Below are 24,170 nucleotides of genomic sequence, written 5' to 3' on the forward strand. Positions count from 1 at the left end.
TTTAACTATAAGCCAGGATTTCCCAGATTCATCACCATGGAACCCATTTTTACATAGCATCCAGAAAGAGCAGAGTGAGAAAGGTTCACATAGGAAATGGTTTTAGAGATTTTCATCTTTTTCTCTTCCCTTCAATACCTTACACATAGGGAGTTCTAGTAAATCTGTTGGTAGTACTGACTACAGCTGTTTTAGAAAAGGTGTGTTTGTGGAGTTGATCATTGCAAACCAGTGCTAAATTGGCATTCATTAGAAGATCTTGTCTGAGGTGGGAAAAGAGGGAGTTGTTTGTGTAGAAAGAGGCTAGACTATTTCTGGAGCCTGGTAGAGCTAGATGTGAGATCAGATGGGCTATACATGCAAGAATTGTATTCTGCCCACTTTTTAACAGTTTTTAGTTATCCATTTGAGAGAGGGAAAGCAAGAGTGAGAGAGAGCACAAACAGGGGCAGGGGCAGGAGGAGAGGGAGAAGCTGACCCCTGCTGAGCAGGGAGCCCGACTCGGGGCTTGATCCCAGGACCCTGAGATTGTGACTGAGCCAAAGGCAGATGCTTAACCGACTGAGCCACCCAGGCGCCCCTGTATTTATTTATCCCTTCAATTCTTCCATTTAAGGAGCATTTCTTGGAACCTTGGTATATACAAGGCAGTGTAGGAGATATAAACAAGTGTGAGACATCGCCCTTCTTGGGTGTGTTGAAACTAGTCAGGAAAGTTCTTACATAAATCAGTTTAATGGCATAAAAAATAGTGAGGCGCCATGGGCAACAAAGTGCTTTAGTCTGCCAGAGGAAGCAGAAGTCATTTCCACCTTCCGCTACTAGGTAGGATCTTTGGGACCATGTTTGTCTCAGAGCTGTATTTACTCATGCCGACAACCTCCAGATATAGAAAGCACATCCTAATAGACTCCCAATGGAGGATCCAGCTCAGGGGCACTGCAGGTCCCATCTTCCTGACATGGAGACTGAGGCCCGGGGTGGGGGCACAGGAGGGACTAAGCCAAGAGCGTGGAGTCATGAACTCTCCTGCCTCTGCCAAGGCACCAGCTGGGATTAATTATACATGTACACACACATATACATACCCACGTATATGTTAAAAATCTAATACATACGAAATGTGAACCTCTGAATATCTTCAAAGATGTAGTGAGCTTGCTAAATTCATCAAATTTATTATCCTGTGATGCATCTCACTTTTGATGATCACAGGATTTTAATTAGAAGCAATGAAAACCAAGAGAAATCAGACATGAAATCCAGGCATAGTGATATGGAAGATGTAAGGAATAAGAAAAAAGCAAGTAAACAATTTTCCTAAAAAGATTGACTATTTATTTATGTACTTATTTATTTGAGAGAGAAAGAGATCGCGACAGAGCCTGATTTGACTTTGGCCATCACCCATGATTAGGGAAATGTGAGTCAGAACTACAGTGAGGTACTGCTTTGGCCCCGCCAGGCTAGCTAGAATCAGAAAGTCAGTAACAAGTGTTGGTGAAGAAGCGGAGCCATTGGAACCCTCAAACGTCACTGGTGGGAAAATAAAATGGTGCAGCTGCTTTGCAAGATAGTGCAGCTGCTTTGCAAGATAGCAAAATGGGGTGGGGGGAGGGTGGAGAGTGACTGTTAATGACTAAGGGTTCCTTATTCTGGTGACAAAAATGTTCTAAAGTTAGATGCCATAATGGATGCCCAGCTCTGCGAATATACCAAAACCCCATTGAATTATACACTTTAAATGGGTGGATTATTGAGGATGTGAATTTTTTTTTAAAGATTTTATTTATTTATTTGAGCAAGAGCGAGCATGAGCTGGGGGGGGGGCAGGCAGAGGGGGAGGGAGAAGCAGGCTCCCCACTGAGCAGAAAGCCTGATGCAGGGCTTAGTCCCAGGACCCTGGGATCATGACCCAAGCCACCCAGGCGCCCCTCAAGTATGTGAACTATGTCTTAATAAAGCTGTTCTGGAAAAGCAGCCACTCATCCTCATAGTGTAACATTTTCATCTTTTTTTCCTAACTGCCCATTTCTCCAGAGTTAATGGCATTTGTGAAAGAGGAAAGAACTCTGTCAATTATCTTCACTTACCCAAGAGCCTCCAGAAGAGGTCATATTGTTGCTATCTTAATTGTTTTGTTTTTGTTTTTTTTAGATTTTATTTATTTGTGAGAGAGTAAAAGTGAGAACAAGTGCTCACACAAACAGGGGAAGCGGCAGGCAGAGGGAAAAGCAGACTCCACCACTGAGCAGGGAGCAGGATGTGGGGCTCGATCCCAGGACTGTGGGATCATGACCTGAGCTGAAGGCAGACGCTTAGCCGGCTGAGCCACCCAGGCATCCCTTAATTGCTTTGTTTGTAATTTCTGTATAGAACTGGAGTTCCTTGGGAAAGGCAGCATAGCTTCATTTGAAACCTTTTGTTCTTAATTCTGTGGCATCATTTGTACCTGAGCTTTTCAGTTGTCTTGTTCCCCAAGACGGGACCGCACAACTCATGGGCTGCCACCCAGCCTCGTAGCCATTCCAAGTCCCGAGAGAGAGAGACTGAGAATAAGATGAAGTATCAGGTTATGAGCAAACACCCGGAAATGTGCTGCCAGCCCTTGGAAGTTGTGTGAGAAGTTATACGTTACGGTTTGGAAGTTCTCTTCAACATCGAGGGAGCAGAGGCTTGAAAGATGTACACTGTAACACTGTGCAAATCGAAGGACAAACCCAGATGTTGGCTGAGTTCTGCGGGGAAATGGGGGGCGGAAAAGGCTGAAGATCAGACTGTCGGGAGGCAGTGGATGGAGGATGGGAGGGTTTTGCAAAGAAGGATGGACACTAGTTGGAGACTTGGAACAAGCAGCGCAGTACCATGGGATAGATCATCCTATTTAGATAGATAGATCTAGTTGGAGACTTGGAACAAGCAGCACAGTACCATGGGATAGATCATCCTATTTAAATAGATAGATCTATTAGGATGGCTTGTTTTTGGTCAAGTAGAATGATGTAGGTTTGAAGACAGCTTGGCTAACCTGCATTTGGAAAGAGGAAGAAAACGATTTTTTTAAACTATGAGTACAACACAGTACTGCCATCCTATTTAATGCCTTTTTAGATGATTTCTTTAGTTAAAGCATTATTAAATACTGTAGAAAAGAAACCATCCAAAGATGTCTTTTATAGGCTTGTCAAAACAGCGGGACAAGGAGAATGCCAAGGAATTCATTTGAGTTGGGCAGACTTGTTCCTAAACCAGTCTAGCACATAGCTGTTTATTTTCAAGATAATTAAAAAAACTTCTTGGAAGCCTTCCTCGGGGGCTGTGATGTTCTTTAATAACACCCACTTCCTTTTGTTTAACTAAAAGTACAAAGAGCCGAAACTCTCCAACATGCCAATCACTAAATGTTACTCGCTTACTCTAAACTTGGTTTATTTTGTAAGACCAACAATAAAGAATTATGTGGGAGTCGTAAATCGCCATCTCCTAGCAATAGTCTCTTCTTATTAGGAACATCGGTACATTGAGGATGTGGGTTCTCAAAGGGGTTTAAGTATTTGGGGCACAGTTCCAGGGACATTGTGTTCTGCTTGACCTCAACTCGGAGACACTGTGCTTTAGAGATTAAAGGCCACTTTGGAAGGGTTGGAAGGCTCCAGAGTATAGGTACAAAATGAACTTGACCTTTACTCAAGATTTTTTTTTCCTTTTATTTTCCAAGAGCAGTAACCACTTAGAAATATTTGGAAGTATTTGGAAATACTGAGAAAGTACGAGCGCCTTTGGGAGAAAACGGTATGGTCACATTTACGAGCTTGAGAAGGTCCAGTTGGCAGGCTGTTCTTACTCCATCAAGAGACAGCTCCAGGTCCTACCACTGTACCACTTTAGAGATTCCAAAGAGAAGAAGTTGTCTTGAGTTGTCTAGTTTAGAAGCAGGCCGTGTAGGAAATAAGCCTTTTAGGGGTTTCAGAGAAAGGAAGAGGTAACGTGTAGGAGTCTATTCCCACATATATGCATTTCTTTAGCAAACAGGTTTTCTTTTCTTTTTTTTTAAAGATTTATTTATTCATTTTAGAGAGAGAGAGAGCATGAGCAGAAGGTGCAGAGGGAGAGAGAATCTCAAGCAGACCCCATGCCAAGTGCAGAGCTCGATTTGATTCGATCTCACAATCCTGAGATCACAACCTGAGCCGAAACCAAGCTCAGACACTTAACCGACTGCACCACCCAGATGTCCCACTGTTAGGTTTTCTATGGAATAAGAGCAGAGAAGCCAGGCATGAAGAGTGAAACTAATTAGTCAAATCCCTTTTTCAACTTGGTGCCTCTGTCAACAGGTAGAAATTAATGTTGTAGTTGGCCGGCCTTTATGATCTTCTTTTAGTGTTTCCATGGCTCCCATTTCTAAAAAGATTGCCAGACTGGACTCTCCTCTCTTCTTGGATTCTTTACTTCTCCTGCCCCCTTTTTTTTTTTTTTTAAATCAAGGCTCAGATCATGGGGCCTTTAGGCCGTGTGTGAAATGAGACTCTGGTTGGCATCATCCTGAGAAGAACTTTATTAGGAATGTGGGACACATTTTGTTGAATTATATTTATACTTTTCTTAATGTCCCCAGATGATTGAGCATGTTTGTTTTTATAAAAAAAAAAGTATTTCTTTTCAAAGCAAAGATCAGTTTTTTATGAGACTATTCCTTGAGTATAAATACATTTTACAGAGGAAAATGTAGATTTTCTCCGATTTCAACTAAGGAAAGAGCTGTAATGACAACCCGCTGTTCTGAAGGCTGCCCATGAGCTGTTAACCGTCAGCTTCCTCTCTATAGCTAGCATAGCATTCTGGGTAAAATGTCTGCCTGTTTTTCTCCAGACGTGCCTCCTCATTTCCCAGGGTTGACGCTGTCTCCTCAACAGCCAGCTTATACCCCAGAGCTTCTTTGTCTCCATTTTTATTCCTTAGAAACATAAAAGATGGTGTGGGAAATTTCTAAGTTTTCACATTTCCAAACACTCCTTCATCCACTTGGGAGGGTTAATACGTCTCTAGAACAGACCTATCCCCACATTCTGTCAACCCTATAGGAAGGCCAGAAAGCTTAATGTTTACGAGCAAAGGCTTTGGGAACAGGAAATTTCCATTCTACTGTTTTCCAGCTAATATCCCTGGGCTTTAGTTTCCTCATTTATAAGATGGAAATATTAATCGTGCTTGCCTCCACAGGGTTGGGGTGAGATAATGCATATGAAGAGCTTAGCCAGGGCCAGGCGTGGAGAAAGATCTCAATAAATGTTAGTAATAATGGTGGCGATAGTGGTGGTGATGATAAAGGTTTGGAGTCTCTGAGAGTTGTGTTGCAGCATTACAAACATGGCATTTTTTCAGATAAGAAATCAGATCACATAATCTGCCAGGGTTATTTGAAGTTGCTACCATGGCAGGCAAAATTACTTGTCACTTAATGGCTGCCATGTACCGTTACTCAGTTGAAGAGTGCGTGTGTGCACGCATGCGTGTGTAAGTGTGTGCACATGAATGCAAATGCTCTTGGGTCTTGTGTCCCTATCTTGATGGTTAGGAGTTTTGCTTTAGTTCCCCTCCCCCCACCTTCTTAATTCAAAACAGTTCTTAATACTGTGCAATACGCACAGTAGGCTTTCTGCCAGTATTATGTTTTTCTTTGATTAAAAAATACAAATCTCAAGAAAAATTGAATTAGTAGAAAATATTTAAATCTTATGAATGTTTTATTTTTAGAGGAAATGAATTAGGAGTGAAACCTTAGAAAATACCCAGACCTGGTATCTCTTCCCCAGGGTTCACTCTCACCTCACCCCGATGTTTGCATAGCACAGGACTTGTCACACAATGGAAATGAAGTCAATGGTGGCAAATAATTAGCTGTCTTTATGTTCTGGTACCAGCCAATAGAAAGCCATTTCCTTGTTTAAGGAAGCCATTTCCGGCTAACAAGAGGGGGATCTAGTGAAAGGATATCAGAGAGCCCACAGAACCAACAAGAGGCTGGAGGGCCACATTTAGGAATAGGCAGAGTACAGGGGAGCTCTGGCAAGTTAAGGGCAGGAACCACAGCCATGGTCTTTAGAGCAGGAAGCATGTGTGCAGCATGCTGCCATGGGGAAGGAGAACCCAGAGTTAGCTTTCATCTGTTGTTGGGTGACTCATTCCAGGGTCAGAGAGTGTGTGTGATTGGCCAAGCTTAGCTGACAGGCTCACACCCCAGCTGCACCAGTAGCCAGAGGGGGTGGAGAAAGATCTAGCCCATCACCTGCTGTAATGGGAGATGATATCCAGGATCATCCTCCCTACACATCTACCCACAGAGGAGAGACAGTTTCCCAAAAAGGAACCAGGATAATACTGGGGGAGGAACGTGGGTGCTGGGCAGCGAAAAAAATGTCAAATGCCCATTATTCTGTTTCCCGTATTTTGATTCTTTTTTTAAAAAAAGACTTTATTTATTCATGTGACAGAGAGAGAAAGATCACAAGTAGGCAGAGCAGCAGGCTCCTCGCTGAGCAGAGAGCCCAAAGCGGGGCTCGATCCCAGAACCCTGAGATCATGACCCGAGTCGAAGGCAGAGGCCCAACCCACTGAGCTAGCCAGGCTCCCCCCATATTTTGATTCTTGACTTCAGGCATAGCCAGTAGTTTAGCCAGTCTTTATTTAGCCCATGTGAACCCTAAAACTCAGTCCAAGATATTCTGCTTTGTTGTTCCAGTCTTCTGTGTGGTCCAAGAACAGTCTTCCATGTCATCATCCTGCTCTCATCTGAGTGGGAGCATCCCTGCAAAGAGATTAGCTAGCTAGGAGCTCAAGGGTTGAGAATATTGTGGCATCAGCGTTAGATATTAGGATGAGCTACCTATATTTATGTTCTCTATATAAGTACAAGTAAGTTCACAGCTATTATTTCCTGTAAATTAAAAGCAGGTAGCACAACACCTGGGGCATTTTGCTAATCTAATTGAAATTTGGGGCATATATAGATAAAATGTATTTACTTCCCATCAAAGGTGATGCTTTTGCAATAGGAGAGCATACTGTTAGTTTGAAAATGCCTCTTATGTTGGCTGGGTTTTGTTATTTAGAATGCCATCCTAATTTAACGTATCATCCTTTGCTTTTATGTTGTAGGGGAGAACTTATCCATTTCGGGGGGCCTTTCCACCGGTATGGAATCCCATTGCCTATTTGGATTACAACAATTTGTGGAGGACAATGGATAACATGGGAAAGGAGGTAAAATGTGTGTTCGGCTTACACATGACCTTAATATCCTTCCAATAGTGCAGGGGACGTTGCTCTGGACATTCATACATGTCATTTCCAACGCGCCCAACTGCTCTGCCAAGTTGGTAGTATTTCCACTTGCAAGGAAAATGAGTGCTGAGGGACTATGGTAATTTCCCCAACACCACACTGCAAGGGAACCAGGATTCAAACCCACATCTCTCTGACTGTTATGCCTGTGTGTTTTCAAATCTATGGCACTGAGAATTTGTGTCACTTGTGTTTGCCAGTTACCCTATTCATAGTTTCCTTATCCATGTGTGATTCCACTTTAGATAGTAAAGGAAAAAGGGATTTATCCCCCCCGAGTTTTTTTTTTTACTTAGGCCTAGGCTCCATAAGATCACTCTCTCACACTTAAAATGGGTATTGGCATTCAATAATAAGGATCATCATCATAATTACATATTCATTTTTATATATACATTTATATGTAATCCCCCCCCTTTTTGCATCACCATCATCATTATTATGGCAACAGCATTAAGGCATAGAATGCAGAGACCTATCCATCCCAACCCCACCACTATCTGTGCCAATCATATATCCCAACACACACCCAGAGACTGGTTTTCAGAGGTTCTCCTGAAGGCCTGTTGGCAGGGCAGTGGGCAGTAACCATCACCGCTGAATGTGGGCCCTCCTTCCTCTGCAGATTCCAGCGGATGCACCGTGGGAGGCCCCACATGCTGAGGAGTGGGACAAGATGACCATGAAAGATCTCATCGATAAAATCTGCTGGACAAAGTAATCTTTTTTAAAAAATTATTTTTATTAACATATAATGTATTATTTGCCCCAGGGGTACAGTTCTATGAATCATCAGGCTTACACATTTCATAGCACTCACCATAGCACATACCCTCCCCAATGTCCATAACCCAGCCACGCTATCATTACCCCTCTACCCCCCAGCAACCCTCATTTTGTTTTGTGAGATTAAGAGTCTCTTATGGTTTGGATAAAAAAACCTTGACTATTTAAAGTTTACCTTTCATCTTTCCTTTGGATCCTTTCTGTCCTATCTTGAACTGTACTGTTTTCCTTTTCTTTTTTTTTTTAAGATTTTATTTTTAAAGTAATCTCTACACCCTTGAACCCACAGTCTTGAACCCACAGGCTTGAACCCACAGTCCCAGGATCAAGAGTCGCATGCTTCACCGACTGAGCCAGCCAGGGCCCCTGCAGTGTTTTTCTTAATAGGTTGTAGGAAAAAAGTTAGGAGGAAACCTAATGATCTTTCAGTCAGTAGCATCTTTGAAGGAACTTTAGACACTGCTGAATGGGTTTGAACATAAAATGAATCTAAAACAAAGAAAAGAGGAGGCAAATGAAGTAGAATTTTTTAAATGAAAGGGCTGTGTGATTTGCAATAAAACAAGTAATTGTGTATTCAAATTATACAGTAGTCAGCTGCAGAAGCAATTTGGAAAGATATTAAAGCCGTTCCCTACAGATATAGAAAAACATGGAACGGAAGGCAAGCTAGTCTTTATTAATAAAAAATCTACGTTTTATAATGTTTTCAATGAAAAAATGTGTAATGAGTTGAGTTACTTACAGATTGTTTAGTCAGCGTTCAGGGGCTGCTATGTGAAGGCACTGTAGCTATCAGTGAGGAATTGTGGTGAATGTGTTAGGCATGGCCCCTAAACTCATGGAGTTAGTATTTTTCTAGCAGGAAAGATTGACATTATGCACATAATTCCATAATGCTGCTAGAGTGACAAACAAGGATCTTGATCTGAGGGTAAGGAAGAGATTTCTGGATGCAGCCATCTTTAAACATAAACCAAGGACTAAGTGCATCCACTAAAAATCAGTGATAGAGGATGGGAGGAGATAGGAAAGGGTGGATGGTGTGCGGGACAAGGCATCTTCCAGGAATGCCACAAAGTGGTTGAGGGAGAGAGAGAGGCAAGATGGATGGTGTGGAAGGGAGTGTCTTCCAGAAATGAGGCACAGTATTTGGGGATAGACAGGAAGGGAAGATGATGTGGGAATATGAAATCTACAAGGAATGTGTCACAGTGGATGGGGGGAGACCAGATGGGTAGATAGTATGGAGATGACATGTTTCAGGAGTGAGCCATAGCAGATGAGGAGAGACAAAGGGTGGATGGTGTGGGGAAATGGTATCTTCAAAGAATAAGCCCCAGTGGAAGGGGAAGAAATGAAAGTTGGTTGGTGTATGCAGATGGTATCATCCATGAATGAGTTATAGTGTATGCCAGTAGATAAAAAGGCTGGATGGTGTTTGTGTTGGCAGCGGAGGGGGGGGTGTGTGGTGGTGGTGGCAGTGGCTGTGGTGGGTATCTTCCAAGAATGACCCAATTGATGGGGGAAAGAATAAGAATGAAATATGTGAGGGGATGGTATCTTCTAGGTATGAAACACGATGGACTTGGGGAGACAAGAATGGATGTTTGGTGGGATGGTATCTTCCATGAGTGAGTTTAATCCATGGAGGGAGACAGGAAAGGTTGATGGTGTGGGGGAATAGTATCTTCCAGGAATGAGCCATTTGGTGGGGGAGACAAAAAGAGTGGAATGTGTGAGAGGATGGTATCTTCCAGGAATGAGCCACTTGGATTGGGGGGTGGGAGATAGGAAAGCTGAATCGTGTGGGGTGATGGTATCTTCCAGGTAGGAGCCAAATGGATAGGGACAAAGGAAGAAAGGATGGTGTCGGAGGATGGGCTCTTCTAAGGATGAACCATAGTGGATGGGGAAATAGGAAGGCTGGATGGTGTGAGACAATGGTAACTTCCAGGAAAGAGCCACATGGATGGGTAAGAAAGGAAGGATAGATGGTCGGTGGGGGAAGAAGACAGGATGGATGGATGGATGGATGGATGGATGGTGGGACAGCATCTTCCAGGAATAGCCATTGTTTATGGAGGTAAACAGGAAGAGTGGATGGTGTTAAGGGGGTGGTATCTTCCAGGAATGAACCATAGTGGATTGGGAGAGGTAGGGAAGAGAGGATGGTATGAAAAGATGGTATCATCAAGGAATGAGCTACAGTGACTATGGGTGGGGGGAGTCAGAAAGGGTAAATGAAGTGGAAGCAAGTTATCTTCCAGGAATGAGCCTCAGTGGATAGGAGAGACAGGAAGGATATATAGTGTGGGAGGAATGATATCTTCCAGAAATGAGCCAGTTGACTGGTGAGACTGATAGGATGGTTGATGAGGTGGACAGTATCTTCCAGGGATGCAACAGTTGGTGGGGGGGGATGTAGGAAGGATAGAAATAGTTGAGGGTTGAGGGGATGGTATCTTCTAGGAATGAACCACTGTAGGAGGACAGAGGAAGGGTGGATGGCTGGAAGGGAAATTTATCTTCCAGGAAGGAACAGTAGTGATGGAGGAGGTGGGAGAGGGACACTGGGAGACTGGATGATGTGGTGACAACCTGGAAACAACACAGTGGATGTGGGAGACCTGAGGGAAGATGGAGGTTGGGCGATGGTATCTTCCAGGAATGAGCCACAGTGTATGGGGGGGGGGCAGGATGGTTGATGGTGGCTGAGGGGATGATATTTTCCAGGGATGAGCCACAAGTTATAGGGGGAGACATGGAGGTTGGATTGGTATCTTCTAAGAATGAACCATATAGATGGGTGGAGACTGGAAAACTGGGTAGTGAGGGTGGATGTTATCCATCAGGAATGAACCACATGAACAGGGGAAGTCAGCAAAGATGGATGTAGTGAGGCATGTTACCTTCCAGGAATGAGCCATAATCCACGGAGGTAGATAGGAACGGGGTATGTATGTGTGCGGGCAGGCGGTGGGGGGCAGTGATATCTTCCAGGAATGAGCCACAGTAAATGGGGAAGATGGGAAAGCTGGATGGTATGGGAGAATGGTATCTACCAGGAATGAGCCTTGGTGGATGGAGAGGAGAGAGGAAGAGGAAGAGGAAATGGAATCACCCAGGAATGAGCTACAGTGACCGTGGTGGGGGGGTTGACAAGAAAGGTAGATCATGTGGGAGCATGGTATCTTCCAGAAATGAGCATCAGTGGGTAGGAGAGACAGGAAGGGTGGATGGTGTTGAGGGATGATATGTTTCAGAAATAAACAATAATGGATGGCAGGGAAGAGGATGAGTGGATAGTGTGGTGAGATGGTTTCTTCTAAGAATGAGCCACTATGGATGGGGGAGGCAGGAAATTTGGTTGGTATGAGAAGATGGTATGTTCCAGGAATGAGCCATAGTAGAATGGGAGGAGACTAGAGGTGTGGTTGGTATGTGGGGAAGGTTGCTTCCACAAATGAGCTACATAGGTGAGGATAGATGGGGGAGGGCAGACAGTGTAGGAGAATAGTATCTTCCAGGAATGAACCACAGTGTCTGGGGGGAGACAGTAAGGATATGTGGTTTGGTGGGATGGTATCTTCCAGGAAGGAACCACAGTGCCTCAGGTATGTGGTGGTAGGGGGAGCTATAGGAAGGATACATAGTGTAGCGGTGGTTTTTTCTGGCAATGAGCTACAGCGACAGTAGATAGGAGACAGGAATAAGGATGGTGTTACAGCACGGTATGTTCCAGAAATGAGCCACCGTGAATGCTGCGAAATATGAAGGGTGGATGGTGTGGGGGATGCCATTTTCCATGTAGAGAAAACAGGAAACAGCTTTTAAAGGCCCCAGGGTGGGGAGATTGACATGTTTTTGTCATGCTGTGACAGTATGCCTAGACACTAAGGATGCCACGAAAAAGCAGTGTAATTAGAGGTCAGAGAGGGGGCTTGTGGTGGAAGATAGAGTGGCCACATTCAGGATTTTTGCCTTTTGCCATGAATGCCATTGAAGGGTTTTCTGCGAGTGGGGTTTTTTCGTTTTGTTTTGCACTGTCAAAAGACTTCATTGGCTGCAATGTGGCAAAGGGCCAAAAGGGGCTGTAGTCATAAACCAGGTAGAGATGGCCAGGAGGAAGCCACCACCGCTGTGACCCAGGTGAGGGATGTGGGTGGACTGGAGTAGGGTGGGAGCCGCTCAGGTGAAGAGAGGACTGTATCCTTAACGATCCCTCACCAGCATCTTGACCCTTTTAGACGTCACCAGAATTGATATATTTGGAGCAAACCCATAACTCCCTCAAAACAAATGAAAAGGTTATTTTTCACCAGGAGTTAAAATATGCATTCCTTCAGAAGTTGAGCCCCTGAGGTGTTTTGTTTTGTTTTCCCAAAAACAGTGCAAATGCTTTTGAACCATACTGAATTGTGTTTTGAAAAGCTGCTGTTCTCTTGGGGCACCCAGGTGGCTCAGGAGGTTAAGCATCTGCCTTCGTCTTGGGTCATGATCCCAGGGTCCCCCCCCCCTCAAATAAATAAAGTCGTTAAAAAAAAAAAAAGCTCCTATCCCATGAAGCATGTATGTATTTACACCTGACTGCCACCTTTGTCATGCGACCAGGACTGCTAGGCAGTTTGCATCGCTCTTTGTGAACATCAATGTGACCTCTGAGCCCTACGAGGTGTCTGCGCTGTGGTTCTTGTGGTACGTGAAGCAGTGCGGAGGCACCACTCGGATATTCTCAGTCACCAACGGGGGCCAGGTACGGAGTGTCTGTTCTCAGCCTGTAAATTCATTTGTGGTTCTGCCCTCACCCAGTGTGCCATCTTAATAGCCGCTCCCGTGTCTGGAAATGTGAGTGGATCTGAGACACGAATTTTTGAAAACATTTCAATGAATGTGCCCAAAACCAAAAGTTCTCCTTTCCTTTTCTCGTTCCTGGAGATGCATTCACAGCTTAAGAATGTTTTGTTTTGAACTAATTTGTTTTTGGGAATTTGGGTCCATCCTTTTGGGGGCGGGGGAGGTGGATAGAATTAGTCTAGCTTTGTGGGAGAAGCTGAGTTACTACGATCAACTGATTTTCAGAAACTTCTAGAACTGGTACTTAAAGTCATCTATGTTCCAGACAGGCTCTGTTCCATAGTGCAAGGTGTATTATCTTTCTCCACCAAGTGAATATTTTCTCTCCTCAGAAGATCTTTGGAACACCCTAAGTTGTTCTTGTGACCCTAAGAGATATTAGCCATTTGACCCTTATCTTTAGCAAATGTAGGACAGTTGCATCTTTGAATTAGCTTTATACTTAGAAATTCCACATTTCTTCTTTTGACCTGTATTTTACTTTCTAAGCTATTGTGATCAATATTTTGATGTTTATAGTCCTCATTGCCTGCCTGCCTTCTATAGGAACGGAAATTTGTGGGTGGATCGGGTCAAGTGAGTGAACGGATAATGGAACGCCTCGGGGACAGAGTGAAACTGAGGTGCCCTGTCACCTATGTGGACCAGTCAGGTGACAACATCATCATCGAGACACTGAATCATGAAACTTACGAGGTAATTCGTCCTAGTCCCAAGGAACATATATTAAATAGGCCTTGTGTCTTCCGCAGCTTCTAACTAAATACCATCCAAGCAGTGGTGTAATTAATGCTGGTATGACCCCAACTCTGTCTTCTAAATTACCATTTTTAGTTGACCTGCCTTGTTCTGTTGTGCTGCCTCACAGGGGCCTCATTTTATATGTGGTTACCGCTCGGTGTCATTCTAAATGATAAATATGGTGTTTCTTCCCCTCTGTGAAGACTGAGACTCACACGTTTGAGATGGTATTCTGTGTCTGTGTCTTTTAGTGTGGATACGTAATTAGTGCCATCCCACCAACTTTGACTGCCAAGATCCACTTTAGACCTGAACTTCCATCGGAGAGAAACCAATTAATCCAACGTCTTCCGATGGGAGCCATCATTAAGTGCATGATGTATTACAAGGAGGCCTTTTGGAAGAAGAAGGGTAGGCTGCACCTGCTCATGTTTAAATTGTGTTAAGTGAAGGGACCACACTCTCTTTAGGGATGTTCTGGTAGACCCTGGCCAGGAAAAAAGATGACAGAGATAAGTATTTTTAAATTGGTAGAGAAAGGATCAGAAATCTCAGTCTGTCCATCACTTCACAACCCCTGGTGCGACACAGAAGGACCCCAAGAGCCCTTGCTGTCAGTGAAAGGGAAAGAAGAGATCCCACCAAGTGGCAGGGGCACCATGGCCCTGGTTCCTGGCATACGTCCTGCCCCTTTCTGTAAATGAGAGAGTGACGCAAAGGAGTGCTGGGGGAAGAGCCCTGCTTTGAAGTCCCACCATCCTGGGCTTCGCTTGCTTACTAGCTGAGTGGCCTTGGCTGTGACACTTCACCACTCAGCATCAGTCTCCTTACCTCAAGTGGTGATAGTGAGACCTACTGTCAGGATGTGTGCACCTACTAGCTGAGGCAGGGCCTGAATGGATATGGCGGCTCTTGTTGGTAAACCTGGTCCTCAAAGGATTCCTTCCCCCACTTCTTCCGAGGGCTCCTCGTGGTGATTCCCTCTGACACAAGCTTCTTCCCCTAGGTGCTGCAAGGCTCCGGGCCCTCAGTACGGTGTGAGCCATGCATTGGTCCTACATGACATTTATGTAGAGGCCATCAAGATAGGTCATTTTCCACATGTCTGCGTTAGCAGACATCTTTGTGTAGTTAATGTATTTAATAAGGAAATATCTTCTAGGGTTGGGGCAAAGACTATTTGAGATTTGCCTTCCTCTTAGCAAAAGAGTTTTATACAGTGTATGTGTGTGTGTCTATCTGTGTGTGTATATATCTCTCTCTATATCTATATATGTAATTTTTTCCCTAAATCTTCGATGAGGTCCATGTCAATCTCTTGATTTTTTCCTTTTAAGATTACTGTGGTTGTATGATCATTGAGGATGAGGAAGCTCCAATTTCAATAACCCTGGACGACACCAAACCAGATGGATCGCTGCCCGCTATCATGGGGTAGGTTAGAGCTGGGTGCTTCGCATTTCCTAAATTGTGTGGGCGTCTTGGTGTGGATGCTGGCAGAGCTTATGGACTCGAGCTCCAGCAACTGTAAATAACCCTATAGGAATATATCTTTTTCCCTACTTTAAAATATCAATGTTTGGTATGTGGCACAGAACTCTGGAAAACTTTACAAAAACTGACACTATTTGAACTTGTGCCTCTTTCTTTCTTTCCCCCGTGCAACTCTTGAGGACAGAGTGAAGGAAGCAGCGAGACAGGCAGTAGGGTAGACAACCCTGCCCAAGGCCAGAATGTCCACACTCATCTAGAATGAGAATTGACTGTTTTATTCTGTAAAGCCTTTCAGAGTTAGGGTTTCTGGACCGTCGGCTCTTCTCCATTCCAGACATCACTACACCCCTAGTGTGAATACGTTATTTGTTACCCAGGGATATGAGACCGATGACCAGTGAGGAGGTGCAGTTGGAGGTATAGCCAGGCCTCGAGTGGATGTCCCTCGTTGTGATAGGTCATGCCCAGCTGTCCTTCGCTAGAGATGGTCCAGGGTTTGGTTCCGTGTCCGGAAGAGGAGAGCTCTCCCCTTGTCCTCCCAGCCCCCACCGCCTGCAGCTCCTCTGCTGTTGGGGGCCTAGAGGCCCAGACAACAAGCAGTGCTTTCACAAAGGAGTGGCTAAGGAGCACCTCTGCCTTCCCAAGTGCCCTGCCTTGGACCCTTTCTCAAAGCTCCACAAGAAAAGAGCTGTTTATTCTCCCACATGACAGCAGAACAGCAGGGTTCTGTAAGAGCCAAGTGGCTTCCAGAGAACTGCGGTTTTCCCCTTCCCCCTGGGGAGAGTCGAGCTCATGCACATTGCATCATCGAGGGGAAATTACAAAACCAGAGGCCAACCCATGACCCGGGACTTAGCAGGCAGCTCTACCGGACTGCCCACGAGTCGTTCTGTAAGCATGTCTGTGTCTGCAGATCATCAGAACGAGCCCCAGCCTCCCTAGGAAGGGCGGTGCTCACAGCGCAATGAACCGAGGATCAGCACGTCCTCTCTATCTCTAACCCCACTGGGCAAAAAAGGATAGAGATTGTGGGGGCCGTTTGCTATCACCTTCTGTGTGCTAGAGGAAAACAGAAAGTGGACATAGGGGTCTCAGGAGACCATCAAGACCAACCCAGCTGTGGCTGGAAGGGCACTGATGGTCTTCTTGCCCCGGGAGTTAGATGTTGTGGCATCCGCCTTTCTGGGCTTTCTTCGACTTTATTAGCCAGGATACGCTTGGCGCAAGTTTTCCAGATGGGAATGGGGTTATCTAGGCAGTTTCTAAAAAGTGATATTCTAATCTGTTTTATCTGGACCGTTGCCTACGCCCTGCTCTTGCCTGCACACTGCCTGGTCTCCACCCTGCTCTTTGCTCTGGGCGAGGAAACCCTTGAGGACAGGGGTGGTAATCGTCCAGGCTGTGATTGTGATGACTGGCAACTACAGAGGACCGTGTACTTTAGAGTCACGAAATGTCCCCAACCCAAAGCAGCATGTTTCATTTCCTCAATAAAACCCCAGAGCAAGTTGAAGAATAGTTGTGTGTAGTTAGAGGTGGGTCAAAGGGGTGGTTGTTATCTCAAAACGTTTTGAGATTTGGCAGGAATGGCCACCACGAACCGCCCTTTAGAGAAGGAGCTGTAAGAAGTACCCAAGATCGAAATCATTTAATACTTCATCCAATATTGGTGATTTTCACTGAAGTCCTGTGTAAGACTCAAAATGACAGATTCTTGCATAAACTTAAAATTTAACCAGAATCATTACTAGTAAGCCGTAACGTAACAGTCTTAAACAAAATTATGACTCTATCCCATAGAGTTGATTAGTTCAAATTCCTTAGGTAGTCCACAGATTCCTCCGAAATACTGTTCTCTGGGTTAACGCAAATTCGTTGTGTAATCCTTGCGCTCCAGAATGATCTCAAGTAACAGACGGCTCTAAAGGAATTGCCAGTCAAACTGAGGAATGGTTTAATTTGGGTGTGAGGGAGAGGACGAAATATCTGTGTTTGGCTCTTGCATTCTCAGTCCTGATCTACTTGTCTTTTTGGCCTAGAACAAAGAAATATAAGTGTAAAACTTTCTCTAAATGGAGAAATAATTTCAGTGTCCTTTAGCTCATTGGGATTTGTGAATGCTTTCTAATAATCGTGTATGTAAGGACTTCTTGTCATGACTCAGTTCTTTAAAACATACATCCAATTAGTAATAATCAGTATTTACAGATTAATTATAACCAAGTTTTACTGAGTTGCTAAATTTGAGAGAGGTGCTAGGCCAGTTTCCCAGAAGCCAAGTTGGACATGGAGATTTGGGAGCAAGGGGTTCATTGGGGTGTGTGCCCTGGTCACTGCCTGTGAGGAAGAGAAGGAATCAGGATTGGGCAGAGCAAGAGGTTGGGCTCCAAGTGTTGACCCAGCGGAGGTCTCCACCCCACAGGGAACTCTAGAACTGGGATGGCCCTTGATAGGTATCATGACCTGAGGTGAGGGAGTGGACTTTGGTACCCACCGCACCCCAGAGCCGGTCATTCTGGGGAGAGGCGGGACCTGGAGCCAGGCAGCCCTCTTCTACAGAAGGCAGTGGCTGGGGAAGGGTCCAGCGCTGAGCTCAGAGTAATGAGTGCTTCGTCCCATAGAGGACTCTAGGGGGCCCATGATGGCATCCACTACAACTACATACTTCAATTTGGTTTTCCAGCTTTTATCAAATTTTTGGCCGAGGGCAAAGTTCACTTACCAAGCTATCATTTAACGCAACATGAATTCAACTAACATTTGATTTCCAACTATATGCCAAGAGCCATGCTGAACTCTGGGGGTAAAACACTGAGTAGGAGGTGACCAGTTACTTAGGAGCCCGCAGCCTAGAGGGATTTTGGACACAGGCAGGTGGAAGGCAGCCTGACATTTGCTCTCATAGAGGGAAATAATGGGAGTGCGCGGGAGAGTTCATCAATGCTGAGTGGGCGGAGGCAGGAACATTTCAAAAAAGAGGAGGCAGCTCTTTCTGTCACCTAATTGTTCAAATGTAACCTCTCTCTGCAGTTTCATACTTGCCCGAAAAGCTGACCGACTCGCCAAGCTCCATAAGGAAATCAGGTAAGAAGTGACATCTGAAACGCATGTGAAAGCTTAGCTTCACCTTGTACTGGTCGCACTAACAACAGTATAATGACATCTTGAAAAACTCCATGACTCACAAGTAGTCTTAAAATCCCAAAAAATCAACCTTTGGTCACCATGGCAACCTTTGTGTTACAAGTCCCCTTGACTCAGGGCTTGCCTGTATGCATAAATTAATTTAGGTTTATATGCTTGTGTTTATTGTACAGTGGTTGAGAGGTAGGGTTTCCCTGTAGGGTAGATGGAGAAAACCGATAGGAAACATTAGTGGTGCAGAAAGCTTTAGAGGCTGAGTCTTGATCGCTTTGCGAGACCATTATCCCTTTTCCAAGGTTCTTTGACCTGTACTTTTTCCGAAGAGCAAAGCCATACGCGTGGGTTTCAACCTGTTGCTGCTTGTGTACATAGAAGTATCCCCTTTTGATTATCTAGGACACAGCTCTGACGTTCCCTTCTCCTGATAGCTTCCTAGTATAAAACAATCATTGTAGGACAGTGGCTTTTTTTCTTCCTTTCTGCCTTTCTCTTTCTGCCTTGTTGCATTTGTTTTGTTTTGCCTTGGAATCCTTTCCTTTGTTCAGATAAAATCTTACCAGGAACTCTTAACCTGGAAACAGTCATTTGGCTGTTTCTGGAGTGGGGAGGTGTGCCCTGGAGGGTAGCCCTAAATTCTTTGTTAGCTTTTGAAGAGGACCAGGACACACACAGATGTACACTTCTCTCTGCATTTAATTAAACAATTAAGCAGCAGAGAGTTACTTTGATGACTTTGGAATTCAGGCTGCCGAAGTTTCCACATTTGCGCATGAATTTGTTTGTTTGAGCTACCATGCGGTCTGATTTGGGGAAGGGAACTGTTTGTCCATCTACTCACTCAAAAGAGGAAGAATTTGGGGTCCAGTGGCAGGGAATGGTTTGTCCAGGTCTCCACAGCTAGCTTGTGACAAGTCAGGAATAGTATCCAACGCAAACTTTTTTTTTTCAATATGCCACACTAAGCTTGACATTTTCTTTTGGATTTCCTGCTTTCCCTCTTTATTAATAGTAAAATAAATACCAGCCTGGATGTAGACATTTGGTTATGATTCCACATGGTGGCTGAACTTTTCAAAAGTTTTTATAAGGCAAAACCATTAGAACTCTTTGGAGCAAGATTCCCAGAACGGGCTGTGTTGACATCTGCCAGAGAATGTTTGGGAAATATGTTTTTTTCTGAGGCCAGTAGATTATGATTTGGTAGGTTAAGGGTGGGGCTTCAGTATTTTGTATTTTTTTAAAGATTTGTATTTATTTATTTGACAGAGAGAGATCACAAGTAGGCAGAGAGGCAGGCAGAGAGAAAGAGGAGGAAGCTCAAGGAGGAAGCTCTCTTGAGCAGAGAGCCCGATGTGGGGCCCAATCCCAGGACCCTGAGATCACGACCTGAGCCGAAGGCAGAGGCTTTAACCCGCTGAGCCACCCAGGCGCCCCAGTATTTTGTATTTTTTAACAAGCTTTTTAAATGATTATGATGATCAGCCAGATTTAGAAACCAGTGAGTAAACACAACTACGAGAGATTTCCACAGTGACCTCTTTTGGCCATCATTTAAAATATGTTTTATTATTTTTAGAGCCCAACTAACCAATCACTTCATCACTCTAACATTTTTGATTTACCTAACTTTTCCAAATATTTTTACATTTTAATGGGACGAAGGGGTGGGGGGAAGATGACTTCCTAATGGATTTGTATGAACTCATCCTTGACTTACCTGACTTACTATAAAATACTATAAAATACAGTAAATAATGACTTCCATTTCTATTGTAAGTGGCTTATTGTCCATGTGTGAAAAATTAACTGCAAGGTAAGTTGACTGGATTTTAGATTTCATTCTGTTTTAATAAAGATTTTATCACATGTCCCGAAAATAAGCTCTAAGCATCATTAAACCTTTAGAATAATGATCGTCAATATATTTGTTTTCTGATGGACTCTCAAATATTGGAATTCCCTTGTAACACCCACTTGAAGTAGGTAAGAATCTGTCCTCTCATCATAGAGTAGAAAAGAGGCTACCATGCTATCCTGAGGATGGATTTTGATTTTTATTGAGCCTCAACCTCCTTATTTTTGACATAAGGGGCTTGGATTGGACAGAGAGAGACAGAGGCAGACAGTAGTCTGGAAACTTCTTCCAGTTCTGCCTTTCCTTTATGGTTATTCATCTGCAGTAGGAACAGCTCCTTTAAGGAAACCCAACTTTTCTTGTTTGTACTGAAACTTATAGAGCTACCTAAATGTTCTAGGACATCACCTCACCAGTAGCCTTTTGTCTCTGAAAACCTTCCGTGGGAACACAGTGGTGATTAGCTAATTGCCACCATGTTTATGATTTCACTTCTTGTTCCTGATTTAACACTGCATCTCCATGAAATGAAAGTTGTGGGAATTATATAAATGGCCTAAATGTGAGCATCTGGACAAATTTATAAGGTTAGATTTTGTCTCACATCATTCAGAGAAATGGAGGACGCGTTTTAAAAATGTTTTCTAATGTAATCAGCAATGTAAAATCGTCATTTTTAAAAACCTCTGTTTCTTTTATTACTAGTAAATATAACCTTCGCACCCCTCCTTTACCCCCTCTTCTCATTTTTGGCCATTTGTCTCCTCACCTTTTAGATCTTGCCTTTCAGATTCGAGGTAAACCCTGCACCACATTTTTTAGCACATTTTCTCCCCAGTTGCTCATTAGCTCATAACAAATACTTTGGAACAGTTTCTTTTTTTTTTTAATTAATTAATTTGACAGAGAGAGAGAGAGAGAGAGAGATCAGAAGTAGGCAGAGAGGCAGGCAGAGGGAGAGGGGGAAGCAGGCTCCCCGCCGAGCAGAGAGCCCAACGTGGGGCTCGATCCCAGAACCCCGAGATCACGACCTGAGCCAAAAGCAGAGGCTTTAACCCACTGAGCCACCCAGGCGCCCCTTTGGAACAGTTTCAATGCTGAAACTATATAAGGATTAAAGTAGGTAAATACCAAAGCATATAACTGGCCCAGTGTGAACCTGTTCAAACAAATCCTGAAACTGAACCATTTATTTTGAAAAGGGGGTGATTTTAGTAAATTAGCACTTTTTAATTCCCCAAGAGTGGTTGTGAGTTTAAAAATACCTGTTTCGAGGAGCGTTTAGATCAGTGAGCTACTGGTTTTTTTTTTTTAAGCTCTACCTCATGTCATGAGCTGTGATAGTCATTTACATAATGAATTATGAGGGTAGCCAAAGACTGACTGAGGTAACATCGTGTAGCACATTCCTTGGAAGTACTGTAGACCATTCTGACACGTGCCTGATGACTAGAGTAGAATGGCTGTAGGCCTCTCATGGTGTGGCGTATTTTATGTTATACTTAAAAGATTAAATGAGCTTCAGGTAAAACATAAGTAGAGGATAGTTAAAAGACACTGTCATGTGGACTGTGGACTCCTAAAAGGGATTATTCTAGAATTCTATGTGTTCCAGAAAAGTGACTTAGCATCATTTCCTATACCGAGTGTACTTCACTGAATCTTATTTTCCCCATTTGAATCTTGGATAGGATATTGGGTAGTAAAAGAGGCAAAACTGTAGAAGGAAAATTCTGTTGCATCTTCAAATCGGATGACCGTATTGAGGCATAGAGGGTTGACCCGAGTGCAGAGATTCATGGAACTGTTCATGTTGTGTAGTTACCATTGATTTTAGATTTTCCTTAATACACCTGGTTCATGGGCGAGAGCCAATGATAATGAGTAAACTCACTGTGTTTATTCTCTACTCCTCAGTTATTACTTCCTTAACATTTTTTTAATTCTTCTTTACAGGAAGAAGAAGATCTGTGAGCTCTATGCCAAAGTATTAGGATCCCAAGAAGCTTTACAAGTAAGAAACCCTTAGCTTTAATCCTTGGAAGGTTCTGCTCTGTTTGCTCTACGTGGTGAAGCAAAGCAGAGTCTGGTTTCCTGACAGTCTTACAAAGAGAATCTTATGAAAGGATATGCTTACTGGAGGATTAACTTTAGTCACAGGTGCATGCAATTTCTGATGCAGCAGTTCGTTGGGCTGTTTTTGCGTTCCCTGGATAACTGGCAGCCGATTGCCATCAGGGCCTGGAGTTACAGGTATCTCCGGGGTGGGTGAGATCAGTTCCCAGAACAGACGTCCTGCCCTCCCATCAAAACCAACTGACTGCTCTGAAGCAAAATCCCATATATATCCTTGTTTGTTGGTGAGCGCACTCTAGCGTGTGCTCGACAGGATGGGCGGAATCTAGGCTCTCTCACGTCAAAGCCACACTAATGGATTTCTCCATTTGTACAGTTCATTCACAGTTCACGTAAGGGATTCCAGTGCTTTCAGTCCACCACCGAAAGGGATGATGGGAATGAAATTCTATCTGAAGTTGCTATTAGCTAGCTGGGGGCTCTTTCAGGGGATTACCTCTGAACTGTTCAAACAATAAACTCGCAGACTCCATTAAGGAAGAACTCAGAGCAGGTTTTCTCGTGTCTCTTAGAAACCATTATTCATCTCTAATTGTCCCCATTTTACCAGGATTCCCATCATTCACTTTCCCAGCTCAGAGAAATGGCTCCTAAAAAAGCCTTTCTTAGACACTATACTTATCTTTTTTTTTTTAAGATTTTGTTTATGTATTCTAGAGATAGAGAGGGGTTTGTGCAGATGGGTGGAAGAGTAGGGGGAAAAGGACAAGCAGACTCTGCACTGTGTGCAGCACCTGATGCGGGGCTCCATCCCAGGATCCCAAGATCATGACCTGAGCCGAAATCAAGAGTCAGACCCCCAAACTGACTGAGCCTCCCAGGCACTCCTGCGTTGTGCTTATCTTATGCCTCCTCCCCTCCACCCTTTTTTTTTTTTCAGCTGTAGTAGATGGGGAAGTAAAGTCTGTTAGTTTAGAGAATCCAGAGATTTGAGCAGGCCTTTCCAGAATCGGATTGTTGCTGGGGCTTCCCATAGACTTAGACTAAAGATTTCAGAGTCTGTGTGGCAGCGCCCTCTCTCCTAGATGCTGGAATATTCCATGCCTTCCCTCAAAAAAGTCAAAATATATATGTTTTGTCACTTGATACCTCCTTGAAGGCCATTTACTTGGTATGGTCCTGTTTCCCCTTAAAAAGAAAAACAGGGCCATCTTTTTTTTTTAACGCAAACTTTTGTTAAAGTAAAACACACAAGAGCCTTCATGGTTGACCAGTGGTGTTTCGGTTTTGTCTTTCCTTTGGAATTCTCTCCCTACTAAATGCAGCCGGTGCATTACGAAGAGAAGAACTGGTGCGAGGAACAGTACTCCGGGGGCTGCTACACTGCCTACTTCCCCCCCGGAATCATGACGCATTATGGCAGGTATGACCCAGACACCATCCTGATTATTCCAAGACATGCACCAACCTTTTTTTCTTTTAAAAACTTATTTGTCACCGAGAGAGAGTGCACGCATGTGCACAAGTAGGGGGAGCGCCAGGCAGAGGGAGAAGGAGGCTCCCTCCTGAGCAGGGAGCCCAATGTGGGACTCGATCCCAGGACCTCGGGATCATGACCCAAGCCAAAGGCAGATGCTTAACCATCTGAGCCACCCAGGCGCCCCGTCATGCACCACACTAAATTCATAAGCAAAGTTTGGGGGGAATTATAGAAATAGTAGTCAGCATTCCAATTTCAAATGCTCTGTAGTTAGTGTGTAGATTTCTGGGTGTCCATAGGAGAATCAAGATGCTGGTACGTAGGAGCTTAGCCATCAGCACACAGAACAATAGCAGAGCGCTGGTGAGGATTTCAGATGTGAGTGCTCCCACT

The 24,170-nt window shown here is 44.1% G+C and overlaps 1 protein-coding gene across 1 annotated transcript in view; it reads left to right on the forward strand.

Annotated features, from left to right (window-relative positions):
- Window positions 1-24,170, forward strand: part of LOC111150422 (monoamine oxidase A) — a 67,643-nt gene that overhangs the window by 38,715 nt on the left and 4,758 nt on the right. Inside the window, exons 4-12 of the mRNA XM_022507860.1 lie at window positions 7,159-7,263; window positions 7,970-8,061; window positions 12,745-12,886; window positions 13,534-13,683; window positions 13,980-14,139; window positions 15,066-15,162; window positions 18,253-18,306; window positions 22,178-22,235; window positions 23,623-23,720. Coding sequence (XP_022363568.1) covers window positions 7,159-7,263; window positions 7,970-8,061; window positions 12,745-12,886; window positions 13,534-13,683; window positions 13,980-14,139; window positions 15,066-15,162; window positions 18,253-18,306; window positions 22,178-22,235; window positions 23,623-23,720 — 956 coding nt within the window. The remainder of the gene's footprint in view (window positions 1-7,158; window positions 7,264-7,969; window positions 8,062-12,744; window positions 12,887-13,533; window positions 13,684-13,979; window positions 14,140-15,065; window positions 15,163-18,252; window positions 18,307-22,177; window positions 22,236-23,622; window positions 23,721-24,170) is intronic.

The sequence above is a fragment of the Enhydra lutris genome, unplaced genomic scaffold, assembly GCF_002288905.1.
Source record: "Enhydra lutris kenyoni isolate GAN:26980312 unplaced genomic scaffold, ASM228890v2 scaffoldscaffold23, whole genome shotgun sequence".
NCBI lineage: Eukaryota > Metazoa > Chordata > Mammalia > Carnivora > Mustelidae > Enhydra > Enhydra lutris.